General features: G+C 41.9%; 1 protein-coding gene across 1 annotated transcript in view; it reads right to left on the bottom strand.

Annotated features, from left to right (window-relative positions):
- Positions 1 to 6,836: 6,836 nt before the first annotated feature.
- The window catches only part of ENDOD1 (endonuclease domain containing 1), a 41,446-nt gene continuing 31,230 nt past the window's right edge, over positions 6,837 to 17,052 (bottom strand). Inside the window, exon 2 of the mRNA XM_070622931.1 lies at positions 6,837 to 11,148. Coding sequence (XP_070479032.1) covers positions 9,946 to 11,148 — 1,203 coding nt within the window. The 3' untranslated portion in view covers positions 6,837 to 9,945. The remainder of the gene's footprint in view (positions 11,149 to 17,052) is intronic.

Below are 17,052 nucleotides of genomic sequence, written 5' to 3'. Positions count from 1 at the left end.
CACCACCACAATCAAGATAACGAACACAGACATCAGCCTGAAATTTCTTCATGCTCTTTGTAATCCTTCCCCACCTCTCCCATCCCTACCACCAGGCAAACGTTGACCTGCTTTCTGTAGCTATAGATTAATTTACATTTTCTAGAATTCTATATTAATGAAATCATATAATATATTCTTTTTCTCTTGTCTAGCTTCATTAACTCAGAGTTATTTGGAGATCTACCTGAGTGGTTGTGTGCCAATTCCTTTTTTTAATTTATTTTTTATTTTTAAATTTTTTTATTAAGGTTATGAAAGTTAACATCCTTGTGAAATTACAGTTGTACATCATTATTAGTCATGTTGTAGGTACACCACTTGACCCCTAGTGCCCTCCGCCCGTGCCAATTCCTTTTTATTGCTGACTATTATTCCATTGTGTGGATATACCATAATTTGTTTGTCTATTCACCTATCACTAAATATTTGAGTTGTTTCCAGTTCTGGAATATTACAAATAAAGCTGCTCTGAGCACACATGAACAAGTCTTTGTGTGGATGTATGTTTTCTTTTCTCTTGGATAAATACCTGGTAGTGGAATGACTGAATCATATGGTGGGTATATGTTTAACATTTTAAGGCTGTGCCAGTTTTCCAAAGCGGTTGTACCATTTTACGTTTCCACCAACAGTGCAAGATAGACATCTACAGTAGTCCCTCGTAGATGACTCACAGCTTGATTTAGGGCACATAATTATGCCCATTAAATATAAAAGGTGTCTTATGGTTTATAGAGCCCTTTCACATTTATCAGTGGACTACATCTTAACCACAGATATTTTGGTTTCTGACTTCTCTTAAAGAAATAGAAGCTCTGGTCACTCTGGGTCAGCGTTTTTACAAGACCATAATCAGCTGGAGCTGAGTAGACAGTTTGTCATGGGCCCCGTCATTTCTCTATCACCTCTCTGACCTGACCCACTTTGCTCATTTAAGTTACTTGCTTAGCTCCTGTAGCCACTTTGGTTTGCTGATCCCTAACATGGTCTCATTTCATTCATATCTATCTGTGAGCCTTATTACTTCTTTCAGGTGTGTATTTCTACTTTGATCTATTATGGGCTGATCTTCTATTCAACATGTAGAGAGCAATTTGTTGGTGTTATTTCTAAGATCTTAGAGGACACCTCACTTTGTCCCCAGGCGTCATGGTAAAGGGCTCTCCTGGGTAAGGGGAAGCTGGTCTAAGACACCCTCTCTTGATCTTTAGCACAGAGCTTCCCACCATGCCTCTCGCCTATCGAAACAATTACTGTGTGAAGGAGTTATTCCCGCTGGTGGGAGAGATTACATAAGATCGTTTATTCTAAGTTGCTAGTGTTGACACAGTGTGCTAAGTCTCCTCAGACTATTTGTATTTTCGTAGGAAACAGAGGCAGGTAAGGGAAGGGTGCCAAGGGTGAGGTTCCTGGCAACGCTGCAGGCGCTGGTGGAGTTATTTGGGAGCAAGGAGCACCACCGACATCTCTTAAATGCTCTCAGGTTAGCTACTGCTGAGGGGAACCCCACTAATTAATTTTGCAAGTCTGGGAAAAAGAAATGCTGATAATGATGATGATGATGATGATGATGACGATGACGTTTCCAGGACTAATCATTCACCATCCTTCCGAATAATGTCCCAGGGGATTTCTCTGACTTTTGGTAACCCACAGACAGGAGAGAAAGTTGATAAACCTTGATCAGAATTCCTGCGACTCAGTGATACAAAAGTGCTTGTTAAAAAGCAAAGATTTATTACGTGCAGTTTGGCAAGACCTTAGAGATGGGCCTGTCCATCCCCTCTTGTTTTGCAAATATACCAATGATGACATCCAGAAAAGGTGCGGTAACTCACAGCAAGTAAACTCAGGACTCGTATGTCCCAGGAGCACCCGCTTTGTACCAGCCTGCTGACTGCTCACCTCCAGGACTTCCACTTCTCTGGAAGTTTCCTTCTAGATGCAGTGAACAGGATACACTTGAGTATGCCTAGTCAACGACTATCTTGGGAAACACACACTTGAGACAACTTCCAGGAACGTAATCCCAGGATCTGGTGTTCTTGGGAACAGATGACTGAGTGGCAGGCCTGAGCTGGCCTTCAGTTTGCAGGCTGCCAGGGGAGGTCTGGGCGTCTCCTGCCAGTTCCCAGAGGCTCACCTGTGACTTTTCACTCTTTGGCACCTCTTTCTTGTTCAGCTCCTATTGTTACATGACTCATATGGTGTCTTCTTTTCAATGCCTAATATTTCAGAGACTCAGCTGACCCACAGGAGGAAAGCAAATGGGCGTGAGGTGTGTGCAGAGCAGTCTACTGAAGGTATGACTTGTTAGCTTTTAAGAAAATAGGACTTAAGGATAGATATGAGGCAGAATTCTGAGGACCTTAAGTTCAGAGCCTTGTCAGGACACAATGTTCAACATTTACTGTCAAACCCAATTTTTGGCTAAGCCATTTACACTTTCTGGATAACTGCTTTAATTTTCATTTGTGTCTACTCACCTACTAAAAAATGAAGCATGCACCAATTTTTTTTTTCTGCTTTATCTCCCCAAACCACCTACATAGTTGTATATCTTAGTTGCAGGTCCTTCTAGTTGTGGGATGTGGGACGCCACCTCAACGTTGCCTGACTAGTGGTGCCATGTCGGCGCCCAGGATCCGAACCCTGGGCCGCTGCAGTGGAGCACGCGAACTTAACCACTCGGCCACGGAGCCGTTCCCCCTTTTTTTTTTGACATGCACCAATTTTTAATAAAATAGAACCAATACTGGAGACTTTCATAATAATAAATCTTTTATTTCTATGATACTTTATAATTCACAAATCATATTATCTCATTTGATCCTTACAAAAAGCCTATGAGATTGATATTTTTATTATCCACACTTTATAGATAAGGAATTAAAGCTCACAAAGGTTTGGCAACTTTCCCCAAAGTGTTGTAGGAGAATGAAGACTTGAACCCAGGTCTACAGAATCCAGAGTGCACGCTTAAAAACAAAGAAACAAACAAAATTTTAAAAGCACAAACCCTATACCATAGCTCTTTATACAAACACTTTAGTGCAGAATTCATGACAAATTTGATCTTGAGCTCCTTTTTCCTTCCAAAGATGCCAGAAATTCTGGAAGCTCTTGTTAGGACATGGCGTCTCCTATAACACTGAGTCATCAAGACGGTTCTAGATAGTGACATTCCAGATCAGAGTAGTATTGTTCTATATAGTACTGGATGGAACTTCTCTTTGCACCCATAAAATTAAAAAAAATATATCTGTTTTTTTACTGAACGTTGGTTCATCTTAGTAAGTGTGCCCTTTTCCTACCCAAAAGAGAATCACATACTCTCTAAGGAAAGAGGACAGGAGCCCTAGACTCCTGCTTTCAAAGTCTGGATGACTGTGGGTGTTCCTGCCAATACTCTAGCCTATGCGATGTCTGGGAAGATCAGATGAATCCCCACAGACGAGAGTACTTCTGCAAACTCTAGGGTTCTCTATCGGTGAGTCTACCATCTTCAGATGAAAAGGAAGCTGACCAACTTTTTCAGATTGGCAAGGAGTGTCCAAAATTATACTTGTGTTTATGAAGGGCTTATAGATATGCACGAGAAACTTAATGAGAGCTGTTTTGAAACATCTTCAGGCATCAACTTCCCTCACTACCACTAAATTATTGTGGATTATATTTCTTTCTTTTCTTTTTGAGGAAGATAAGCCCTGAGCTAACATCTGCTGCCAATCCTCCTCTTTTTGCTGAGGAAGGCTGGCCCTGAGCTAACATCCGTGCCCATCTTCCTCCACTGTATATGTGGGATGCCTACCACAGCATGACTTGCCAAGCAGTGCCATGTCTGTACCCGGCATCTGAACTGGCGAACCCGGGCCACTGAAGTGGAACGTGTGAACTTAATTGCTGTGCCATTGGGCTGGCCCGGATTATATTTCATTAAGCATGAATTATATTTTTCTATACTTTTAAAATCATATTAAGTTTACCTCTGGGTGGTTGCATGGGCTCAAGTCCCCTTGTTACCCTCATAAACTTCTCCTCCATTGCTCAGGAGCCTACTGGTTGTGTTTAAGGTGCCCATGAGGCGGGACCCCTCCTGGCTGGGGCTGTCTGAGCAGCTGTTCATAAGGAAGGGGCTCTGGGTTGAAAAAGTGATGTTTTTGGAGGTGTAACTCTATCAAGATAAAAAGAAGCAAGACCGGTCCTGAACAGTCAAATCTTAAAAACTTAGAAGGTACGTACTACGTGCATCATTTGGAGCGGGAGGCAGAGAGGGATGAAAAGATGCCTAGTAAGTTGGTCAGGAGGAGAGAGGGGAACTTGTCGACGAAAAGGGTGTTCAGGAGCTAAGTCCACAAGCTCTGAGCATCCACCAGCATGACTCTTTTTCAGTGTTTGAACCAGAGTGATCAATTAAGTAGGCCAAATCAGGATATATAGAATAATTTCTTAATTAATGGTCAAAATTATCCTTTGGTTCATCTGATTAGCATGAATTCTTCTTTATAATCTTTTTTTTGCACTTTTTTTTTGAGGCAGATTAGCCCTGAGCTAACTGCTGCCAATCCTCCTCTTTTTGCTGAGGAAGACTGGCCCTGAGCTAACATCCATGCCCATCTTCCTCTACTTTATATGTGGGACGCCTACCACAGCATGGCATGCCAAGTGATGCCATGTCCACACCCAGGATCTGAACTGGTGAACCCCAGGCTGGTAGAGCGGAACATGCGAACTTAACTGCTGCACAATCAGGACAGCCCCTAAAAATAATCTTTTATTTTAAAAAATTATGATGCAGTCTTCAGAGATAGCATGCAGTTTTATATCATTCTCAAGCCTGGAAAGTCCAATTGTGTTATCAGCCTCTGCTTTGGATGTAGGTATTATAGATGGGATGAGACCACCCAAAGGTGGTACTGAGGACAACAGGCAGGGCTTCTTGGAGACTGTACCTAGCAAATGTGAGTTGGTAGGTGGAAGGTGGGTGACCATTCTAGTACAAGGCCTAGGGATCAACTATAGGGGTCCAGCAATTCCACCTATCAATACCCCAGGCTCAATTGTCTTTGGGCACTAATTCCTAATGCCTTAACTCACAAGAGGCTGATGAATAAAGAAGAATGACTATTTATGGTGAGGGTCATCATCCTTTTTGGTAGCTAAAATGTACATTCTCTCTTCTAGTTCACTCTCTTCCAAGTAATAGGGTTTGGGGGAAGCTGAATCTGTTATAAGACCATGGACTTAGAAAGCAAGGGACCTGGAAGAAAATGCCTCTTTACTCCAGAAATGTTCACGTCTCCCTTCTTGAATAGTGCTGGAAACGTGGAGAGTTCCTGTTCTTAGACTCTCCTTTTTCTACACTCTAGGTCCAACCCTCACATGTTTCTTCAGATATCTTGTCTCACTGATGAGGCTCTGGATTCCTTCATTTCCATTCATGACGTCAACTCCCAGACCATATTTTAACCCTGGTCCTTCTAGCTCTGACCTAGAAACATCCTGAGCTCTAAGGCAACTTCCAGTCAATTTCACCCAAGATGTGTGGATATTATTACCAACAACAGGAACAGCAGCAACAACTAACATTCACTGAGCACTTACCATGTGCCAGGCATGGTAATGAATGCTTTATCCTCGTTCATTCATTTAATTCTCATAACAACCCTCTGAGGTAGGTACTAATAATGAGCCCCATTTTCTACATGGAGAAACTGAGGCTGTTGGTGGAAAGCAACTTGCCCAAGACCACACAGTTAGTATGTGGTGAAGCCAGGGTTTGGGCCCAAGTCATTTTGACTCCAGAGCCCTGGCTCTTAACCATTAGTCATACTGCCCTCCGGATTTCTACACACTGAACACAATCAACAGTGACAAGTGGTCATGAGTGCTTTCTTTGTTGAAATTTAAGCTTAAAAATAATTGGTTTGGAGTGTAATAGTTAGAAATAAAGCCATGATCTGGGGGAAAATGCCTATGGCAAGAGACAATCAGAAGTCTGAGAACCCATTTATAAAAGTCAGAGAGTCCACATTATATTGCTCATAGTGTAACATTTTGAAAAACACGTACTGTGTGGTGAGCTTAGGTGAAATGCTGAACAAGACACAGAATCCCACATAAGAGCCTGCCCACAGTGGGAAGGCAGCCACCCTACTGCCACCTCCACTCTGGAGGGGGCGCCCTACCAAATGCCATAGAGAGGACATTCCTCCTTCAGGGACTGCTTGTTCTTTCTCACACTGTGGGAGTTTCCTAATGGATTAGCAAATAATTAAGAGTGTTTCTGGGGCCAGCGGTGACCTAGTGGTTAAGTTTGTGTGCTCTGCTTTGGCAGCCTGGGGTTCGCCGGTTCAGGTCCTGGGCACGGACCTAGCACCACTCATCAAGCCATGCTGAGGTGGCATCCCACATACAAGAACTAGAAGGACCTACAAATAGGATATACAACTATGTACTGGGGCTTTCCATGTGATTCAGAATCAGTGAAGCAATAAGCCTTTGGTGCTTATTTATGAAGGACATATCACAAATACTTGATGTCCCAAATAGCTTCCCAGAGAAACAACATTGAAAAGTAGTTCTAAGTCCTGTTTCACTGATCTAATCTTCTGTCTTCTCATGTATGATTCAAAATTTTAAAAAAATAAACAAAAGCCAGATGTGAGCAGAAACAGCTTGAGTTAATGTGGATCAAGAAGAAAATGGAAAAAAAACTAAAATCACAGATGATCCCTAAACTTTATTTCAACCATTAGGATTCTCCCTCTTTAAATATTTTACAAAACAGCTAATGAGTTGTCAATAATTACTTTATTGAGCATTACAAGGTGCACAGCATTGTACATAGCTTGAAAATGTCAAATTGACCTTTGTCACACCCTCTGTAAAGGCTTCCCTAATTCCCATGGTTTTATGTTTTTTCTCCTGTGCTCTAGGAAGCATGCTGCTAGTACCTTTATTGCAGCACTTACCATGATGGGTCACACGTATCATCTGTACCATCTGTTGTCCCAACTAGAGTTGAACTCAAAGATGGAATCCATGTATTCTTGATCTCTGCAACCTTGATGTTCAAAGCCATGTTTGATAGATGACTGAATGACTGAATGAATAAGTGTTTCACTCTAGTTCCTTTTTCCAACTCCCTAATCTGCATTTAGGGGGAAGTGCTGATGTAGAGGAGAAGCCAACAATCAAAAGGCACAATGGAAAAGAGGAGTGTCCAAAGGCATGGCTGATCCACAAACTAGAAAATCAGCTCCATAATAACGAAGAGTTATTGGGGAGGCTGGCCTCCACCAGGGCCTGAGAACATACAGAGCCACAGAGAAACCTTTACCAGAGATAGGGTCCAACAACCCAAACTCCCACCTCAAAGCTCAAAATAGTTTTTTGGGAATAGGCCAGCAGTCTAGCCACCTGCTGGAGCTTCAGGCCCAACACAGCAAAGCCAGTCAACAGGAGGCACAGCTAACACCAGTGGTCCAGAGCAAATGGTCTCAGCCACCTAACCTTAAGGATATTTTTTTTGCTTTATCATCACTTTTGAGATTTCAAAGAAGGTCACGCAAGAATAAATAAATAAGACACTAAACAACTAGAAGTAAAAAAGAAGACATTTCCAAAGAGCTCTCCAGAAGCAGTTTGGATGCCCTGTTCCTTGCATGGTGCCAAGGGGTTCAAGCTGCCATGAATGCCCTCTCTGGGCCTTTCAGTGTGCAAATACATACTCTTGGGGACTAGAGATTCCTTGGGAGGCAGTAAGCACGATGTTGTGCATGGATGGCTAATTGTTTCATCCCATAGGCCAAATCCAACTGATTAGTCAGGGCCTAGAGTCTGTTTGATGAATGATGGAGAAAACTCTGCCTTGGTCCAGGAAGGCAGCTGAATAGTAGCATACACACCACATATCTGATATGCCAGGGGTGATGGGACATGTGCAAAAGACCTTGTCTGCTGATCTGCTGTCAGCTAGCAATGAAACTACAGGCCAGCCTGTTGCCTCCCTGTGCCTCAGGTTCCTCATCAAATGAGGGTTTGGCCAGACCACCTCTCTGGTCAATTCTAAGCGTCTCTTTCTTTCATCCAGCAGGATTCTTGACCGATCAGTACCAGGCCCTCACCTTGCCATGTACCTTCACACTGCTGAAGTGAAGGGAAGCCCAACTACAGATGTTTATGCTCACAAACAGAAGTGTTGGTAAAATACTGCTTAAGATTTTTAGATAAATCTAGTGCATAGCTCCCTATCATGGACCAGTCTGATGTCGTATTCCCCAACCTTGCATCACAAATTGATCAGGATGGTAGCTTTCTGCCTAATCTTCTACTTTGGGTGCAAGCGAATTATTTTTATGCAAAATGTAACTCTCACTACACTCACATTCCTCATCCATCAACCTGATGCAAATAGTTAACCCATCATTCGCTCCTTATCGCCTTTCTGGATCCCAGAAAGGGATCTTTACATCTAACTTTTTTTGCATCTAACTTTTGGATGAAGGGTGGCCTGTACCCCTAAGATCAGTATTTTATACTTGGCCCCTTTCTACCTCACAGCAACTTGTTATAACACAGAAAAATCCAGATGATTCCATCTCAGCTGTGGAAGGCAGGGCAAAGTTTAGGAGACTCTGCTTTCTCCTCTTATTTTCAGTGCAAGACGTAAAATGATAAGTGCTTGATCAAAAAATCGGAGATGAGCTCTCAAATCAAATTTGTACTAAGGGAGTGTTATGTTTTCTAGCCTCAAACACACTATAAAAATAATTTCCTAAGAGAGAATGATTCTTAATTAAGTTTATACGTATATAAACTTGGATATATATGTATAAGAATATTTTTTCTTTTTTCCAAGATTGCTAGAATAGTTTTTCTTTTGTAGATCTTTTCTATACATTTATGCCAAAACAATCATTTAAGTACAGCGTCAGAATGTTTTACTGTATTGGGTACTTGCTTCATGTATAAGAAAGACTGATCTAGTATGTTGCAGAATATGAATTTTCATATTAGCTTAACATATAGGTCTTCGAGCTCAATCTTGTCAGCCAGAGATTTAATCTATGTCAAGTTAATCCAAGCTTCGCTAAGGATGTCATCGGACCTACAGCACCTACTTAGAGCAGGGCTCTGACCTTGTGCTCTCTTCTTTACACACGAGAGGACTGTCTTCCACTGTTCAAGGGGCAAATGATCTTTGCCCTTCATTCAAAATTTGTTATGCCACATTTGGCATAAAATGCTTATCATTACCTACTTGAAAAATGGAGCAAAATTCAACTTTGGAGAAACAAACAAACCAACAAACCTATACGTCCTTGGGAGCCATGGAAAGCTAAGAGATATAGTACGTTCTATATCCTAAGAAAGTTATTTCAACAGAGAAGCGTGTCTGCACTTCACCAAGGTCAGTTGAGTTGGAGAGAAATAGATATGATAACAAATTAGCCAAGAACATTTATATAGGTTTTGCTTTAAGTCTCAGAGAATAACAGGAGGAACAAGATTCCTCTCTCCTTTTCTCAGAAACCCTTTGGTTTAAAGTTGTCCTCTTTCTAACTCTTCTCTCCTCTGTAAATTTTAATTATCACAAACAAACACCAGAGCATCTCAGGTGGTCATCTGCATCAGAGTGAATAACTGAAGATTCTAATGCCTTGGAAGTTTGCCGGTATCATGGCAGATGACCTACACATAATCCTACCCTGAACATTTCTCTTGAGTCAAGTCTGAATTGTACCATCTTCTTTTGCAAAAACATGCAGACACCCCCACCAAAGGCCAAAGTGTGATAACTGACAGTGAACAAAAACCCATGGTAAAGACAAAATACTCCAGCTTTCTCTATTAAAAAAAAATCAAATTCACTGTGACTGGACACTATCGGTTTGAGTTCTATAATTCCTCAGAATTGGCAAAATTAACCTTGTAGCCAATCGTCTTGCAGACACTAAAAACAAGCTGAAATAGGCCACCCATGGTGCCAAGAGCAGTGTCAAAGAGCAAACAGATGGTGCCACCAAGGCCCATTGCAATGTCCTTGAACACAATTGGAACTGCACCCATGGTGTACACAGGGAAAGTGGCCACATCCAAAAGGACTCGGACAGGGATGCCCAGAATACGGCAAATGGCCTTCAGCAGACAACAAAGGATCCGGAGAATGGCCCTGATGATTTTGACTATGACTTTGACTACTTTCCAGGGAATGCTTGCCAACTCTTCCCCAATGGCCATGAAGTATGAGATGGTGGCTGAACCCAGGCGGTAAAGGCAACTTTCTATGCCGTTAATCACTTGCTTGGTAACATACCACAGGAAATACACAATGTTCTTCAGGATTTCTACTACAAGGTAATAAATTAATTGGAAAAGCTTGATGAATGGGGTAGCAATGAAGCCCATGAGTTTTCTCAAAAAGCTACTCCTTTCCTCCAATGCTTCTGGAGGCAACAGAGCAGACTTCTTGCTCCTTGTGCTGGAGAGGGGCCCTGAGCCCTCTTTAGATTGTACCATTCGCTCTTCATCCTGGACTTGGTTAACCATTTCCAGGATTTTTTTCATTTTCTCTGTGTCTTGTTCAGTTTCACCACAGTTGTTCTGGAACAGCCGAGGGTTAAATGGAAGCAGTTTCTCAAGTTCTTTCACCATCACGTCCTCTATGACATCACCATCCCGGGTGTGCTTGACAAAGCCCATGGCCCAGCCTCCTCCAGGGACAGCACAACAGGCCGCCAGCCAAACAAACTCAGGGACGGTCATTTTGTCTTTAACTTTGCGGTCTGAGGGCACGGCGCCTGTGATGATATATAGGTCTTCCCCATCGCCGCACTGCGGGGTCAGGGCCTGGTCCATTAAGCTGTTGAGATTCATGTACCAACGTTCCCGGAAGGATGGGGTCATTGGAGCTGCATTTGTCAGAGCGAATGTGGTGGGGTGGAAATCACTGCTAAGGGAGAACGGGTACAGTTGTCCTCTTTCGTAATCAGAATCCAGGTAGTCTGTATTTAAAGCTTGCTTGCTTCCCAGATTCTTCACAGAAGTGACGGCATCAGCCTCATTAGTGACCTCCTCAAGACTGCTGTTGGGGTCATCAATCTGAAAGAACAGAACAAGTGTTAAGTGCATCCCTGTTCACAGCAGAGAGGGTGTACTTGAATTATTCTGCCAAGACTCTAGAGAAGTCCCTAGGACACTAACACTTCCAATGCTTAGGTTTGGAAGGGCTTGGTTCTCTCATGCACACACATTTCATTCTAATCTTCCACAATCCTGGTGTTTGAAAGTGTCTTTCAAATAGGCTGTTTCCTATTTGACTCCCTGTGTATATTCCACTCCTGCTCTGCAGTAACACTCCATCATACACACGTGCACAAGCACACACTCACACGTACCCACACATGCACACAGTTGTACATGCACAAATACACCGTCATGACATTCATTTTTAATCTCTTATGGCTTTATGAATTTCATAGCTCTTTTTTAGAATGTTTTTCTATAAGATTCAAGTTAATTTTAAAAATGAAAACAAGGGGAAAGTAGGTCTCAACAGGCCCATAAAAATCAGAACTGCAATTCAGATAATCAGACACCAAGGCGGGCTGCAATATAATAAATACATTCTTAATGAATGTTTACATACTTTGGGATATACGGTAAACAATCAACTCTAATTGGAGCTCCAAATTAAATGAAAAAATGTATAGTTTGTCATCAGTTATTAGATACTTACAAAGCCAAGGTAAAATTCAAATTTGGCCAACTGCTGTTTGAACTTAATCTCCCCATATACTTGTTATTATTAACAATTCATTTTCTGTCTAGGTCAAACTAGATATGTACTACGTACTAATAATGATCAAAATATATATCTCCCCCCTTCTTGGTTCTGCTTTTTTGGGTTTTTTTTTAGCTCAGCAGTATAATATATACTTTCCCTTTGCCAATCTGAAAGGATACAAGGAAAGAGCTCAGGACTGACCCAGGAGTATGTTTTTAGCTCCTAAACCAGACTGTAAATTCCTTGACACCAGGGATCATATATCTTTCCCATAGGACCCAGCCAAGGGCTGACACATACTAGCATCCCAAGGCACTCTTGTTAATCTATATGCCCTGAGATGGTCATCATGGCAGGAGTTATAAAAGCCGGCAGTGGAACGAACCTAGTTTTCAAAAACAGGAAAGGTTAATTAAATGATGTTATATCCCTTAGAGAAATATCTCAAAGCCATTAAAATGTACTTGTAATTAGGAAGAATTTCTAATGATGGAGAAATATGTTATATGTTGAAAGCAAAAGGAAGGATATAAAATTAAATGAGGACAATTTTTTTAAGTCTAAAAATAGGAAAGAAAAACTTTGTAAGGAAGCACATGAAAATGTCTGCAATGGTTGTTTGATCCCTGGGGATGCAAAAGAGATTTTTTTCCTCTATTTTCTTGTTTCTCTCCCTGCACCCCTCCTACTCACATCAACCCAAAAATTATTTACAACGTGTTACTTTCAAAAGAAAACAAACAAAAAAACTAATTAAAATAAGTAAATTCTTACTAATTGATTCCCTAGAGCTGGCACTACTCACTAAACCCAAGGGAGTCAAGGCCATGTGGATCTTGTTGCACTTCTTGTCGGGAAGGCAACCAACTGTGAATTTCTCCAATTCTGCCATGGCACACATAGGCATGCTCACATGTGTGTGTAAGGTTGGCAAGGCCAATGGATGAGCAATTGGTGTGAAAGCAGGAATATTTACTGAAGTCCAAAGAGGTAATTCATAGCCTCACCCCTCAAGGTTGCTCCATCCCTTCCCTGGTCTTAGAATTAGCAATGATCCTAGATGTTCTCCGCTTCCACCACATCCCCATAGGACAGAGATAAGAAGCTCATTCATTTTGTAAAGCTTCTGCTGCTGCTCTCCTATAGCTGAAAGACATACCCCATGGAAACACCAGCCTCATTCTTGAATCATGAGATCAGGAAATGGCAGAGCCAAGATCATGGAGTCTTGGGTGTAAGGTCAGGGATTTTAAGATGCATGTATCTCCATGGTTACTAGGGCATTGTGTCTGCATTTAGCTCAGTATAGCTTCTTTATCCCCTTTTTTTAATTGGTAGCCCTGTGACAGAATGTGGAGCAGCATGCTGGTTTGTCTTCAGTCCAGGGGCCACCCAGGGATCAAACAGCTCTTACAGGGACAGATGGCAGGGCTGGAACATGAGCAGAGAAGAGAGGCTCTTGGATGAGGAAGGGGAAGGAGCAAAAGAGAGAGAAGCAGGAGGAGAAAAAGGGAGGGATAAAACATAAGGGGAAGAAAGGGAGAGAAGTGAATGAGAGAGAGATTGTGTGTGCACATGCATGTGTGTGTGTGTGCAAGAAACAACACAATATGCTGCTCTTAGGCAGAAACTAGGACTGTGAGTTGATTTATTCCCAAACTTGAGAGCATGGCCTGCCAAGGCACCAAGGTCAGAGGAGACTTAGCTGGTTGCTTCTGCATCCTCTCAGGTCACTTGAGTTCACAGGGCTTCAGATTTCTGCCACAGCCATGCACCTGGCAGTCAGGTTAAGCCTTTTCTGCCCACACTTCACAGGCACATGGAAGTAGGCCAGGATGGAATCGAGGTGTCTGGACAGGTCAGGGCATAATTCCACATGGGCCCTGTGCACTGCCTGTCCTGTGCCTGCCCAGGCTAACTAAACTATATGCTCTGGATATGAAAGCAGAGAGAGCACATCTTCCTTCTCTTCTCCTTGCTTTCTTCAGAATCCCATATCCATGGTCACTATATTCTTATGAACCTCAAATTTGGTCCCATGACCAAGATGACAAGAGAGAACATAGTGTTTGAAATCAAGACAGAATGCCTGCACACTGCACCTAGATAGTGATGGAGTGAGGGGGTCAGGGACTAATATTTTTTGAACTACCAAGTAAATTTCTTCAATATAACAATACACAGAAGGTATTTTTACCTTACTTTACAGATGGGGAAACTAAGACACAGAAAGATGAAGAAACATTTCCAAAGTCATCCAGTAATTAGCAGAAACAGGATTTGAACTGAGGTCAGTCTTCTTGTTCCTAAAGCATATGTTCTTCATTACTAAGCTGTACTTTCCCCCATCTTAATGGCCATTGCTGTCCCAGTTTTCTCTATCAGAGAGTCGAAAAAAATACTCCCCTCCTGTAGACTCCTTTTCTCTCTGTGTCACGGGAGAAATGGAGTTCCTTAAGGTTTCAGGGAGAGAAGCTGATATCTGAGCCCCTCGGTGTTGCAGACACCAGACTGAAGGAGAATGGAAAGGAGAAGGTAAAAGGGAGCATGCGCAGACTGGCCCTCTAGCCTCTTTTTTGCCTTTGCCACTAGATTCACAGTCCACAAAATGTGGCAGCACAGGCAGTGGGCAACTGGCTAGGGTTGTTTCCAGGACACTAGCACCAGTAGAAACTGGTCAGTGGGCTGGTCCTCAGGGGGCACTGTTCCTGTTAGCACCTCACTTGGCTACCCCCTTTTTCTTCTCTATATCAGCAGGGGTAGCAGAGAACAGCAAGCACAGCAAAACTTCTCAGAGAAAAACTAAAAAATCAGTCTCCTCACCACAACCTCCTCTGCTCTGAGTCCACAGAATGGAGTTAACCAGTTAGGAATGGGACTCCATACAGCCAAGGTAACCTGGATAAACTGCATAGCTCAACTGAATCTGGAATGTGTTCCTTAAGACTCTGTATTTTCAATGAATGAAGGCTCCTTCATGTTGTCTCCTGTAAAGATGGGTTCAATGGAAGGATACAAAGCCATAGAAACCAAGAAAAGTTGAACCAGTAGCCTTCACAAACACCCAGGAACTGTAGTGTAGGTAGGTATTGCTGGAAGTAGAAATGGATTCCAGGCAGCTCTAGGGAATTTTGGCAGCAAGAGTCTGTGGTTGAGACTAAGTAGACATTAATGACTGCCATTAATAAGACTCAGCCACTTTGACCTGTTGGACTTTTTCTATCTCTCCCTTTTGGCTTCTTCACCTACTTCTTTCTGCATAACTCTTCTCTACTTCATGGCTTCTGCTTACTCATAGTCTCTGTTCCATCATAACTTGAGCTTGTACAAGGACCATCACGACCTCTTTAGCCATTGATCATACCATTAACCTTCAATTTTGGCTTCTTCTGTTACTTAATTTCCTACTTCAAATGCTCTCAGCTGATTTGTCCAGCTCCTCTTTTTCTATCAAGTCATGTCAAGACAAGCCTATAGAATAACTATCCTTGAGTTAAATGCTCACCCCTGTCCAATCAACTGTGGCTGAATGATGGAGAGAGAACTCTGATGATCCACATAGGGCGTCCCCATCCATCAGGGACCAGAAAGCACAGGACAACTTCTTGCAGAAAATCTTTGTCAGGCATTCTAGGCTTGGCTTGTTTGGTCATAACCTTAGTTCAGTACACTAATGTAGATAAATTAGTATGAATGCTACTAGGCAAAATTAAAACACAAAATAAAAAAAGAGAGAAATCCCCCAAGGTTTATCTAATCCAGTATTAAATCTCTGAAAAAAATACCAAAGGATGTTTTATAACATGACATATTGATCTTCCATGAACTTTCAATTCTCTCCTCTGAGGATCCAATAAGATATACATCAAAGCCTCTCTTTCTGTCTTTTCTGTGTCTTTTTCATATTTTATATCTCATTAACTCTCTATATCACATTCTAGGTGAGCTCCTTAGATCTATCTTCCAATCCACTAGCCCTCTCTTTAGCTATGTCTAGTCTACTTGTTTGTTGAGGTGTTTTTCTTTTTTTCAATTCAATGACTTTTTTCTTTTCTAGCATTTCTATTTGGTTCTATTTCAGATTCTCCTTGTTTTTTCTCTTGTGGAATTCTTTTTTATCTTTCAATTGTTTAGACATGCTTATCTTAAAGTTCCTTTAAGATTTCTCTATTTTATTTGGGTTTTCAGTTTACTTTGTTGCTTCTATTGATGGATTTTAAGGTGGTGGGTACTTAAGTGCTCTGCAATTTTTGCTGGAGCTCTTCATAAGAGGTCCATGGTGTTTTGTTGCAAAAAAAAAAAAAAAAAATCTAATAGGATTACTTTTTCAGTTGCTTCTGCCAGAGCCCTAAAGAGTTCAATGATTCTGGACTAGTTTCTGAGATCTTTTCTCAGTTCAGGGTTTCCACAGGGAGAAAGCAGTGCAAATTTGGACCCATACAAAGGAAAGATGACAGCTCTAGGCTTACTTCTGGTGGATTACTATTTCCACTCATGACATGGTGTGGGCAGCTACTTCCTATAACAACTTGCAGGTAGTTTTCCTGCCTGGTTCACCAGTGCTGCAGCAATTTGCCAGCTCCAAGTTTTACTTGGTGAGCCTAATTCCAGTTTCATGTCTTGAATAGGGTATGTAACTTTGACTCCTATCCCCAGGCAGGTTACAGCCCTAGCCCCTAGTGTCTATGTGGCTTTGGCTATTGGTTTCTTATATATTTCTGGCACTGGAAAATTTTCCTCTCTTACTTTTTTGCTGAAATATGAGTTTAATTTATATATGGTATATAAAATATATATTTTTAATCCAACATATCTATGTGTTTGCAGCGGGAGGAGAGGAATTCCACATCTGCCCAGGCGTTTTGTTTTCCCACATTGTCTTAGTTTAAAAACCTGCCCTATTTTCCTTTTATAACTCTTTATAGAATTATCATCCCCAAATTTATTTACTTTGCTTAAGTCTCTTTTTTTCTAGTTAGACTACCTCCTGGATAAGTGTTTGGTGTAAGCAGAACAGTATTTTCCAACACCTTTACGGATGTGTCAAGAACTTTATATGCTAACGTCTCTCAATAAGAATAGGCTACAGGGGGGCTGGCCCCGTGGCGGAGAGGTTAAGTTCTGGCGCTCCGCTGCAAGCGGCCCAGTGTTTCGTTGGTTCGAATCCTGGGTGCGGACATGGCACTGCTCATCAAGCCATGCTGAGGCAGCGTCCCACA

This window comes from Equus przewalskii, chromosome 6 (genome assembly GCF_037783145.1).
Source record: "Equus przewalskii isolate Varuska chromosome 6, EquPr2, whole genome shotgun sequence".
Taxonomy (NCBI): Eukaryota; Metazoa; Chordata; class Mammalia; order Perissodactyla; family Equidae; genus Equus; species Equus przewalskii.
Note: the sequence above shows the minus strand (reverse complement) of the source record. Positions and strands in the feature narration are given on the sequence as shown.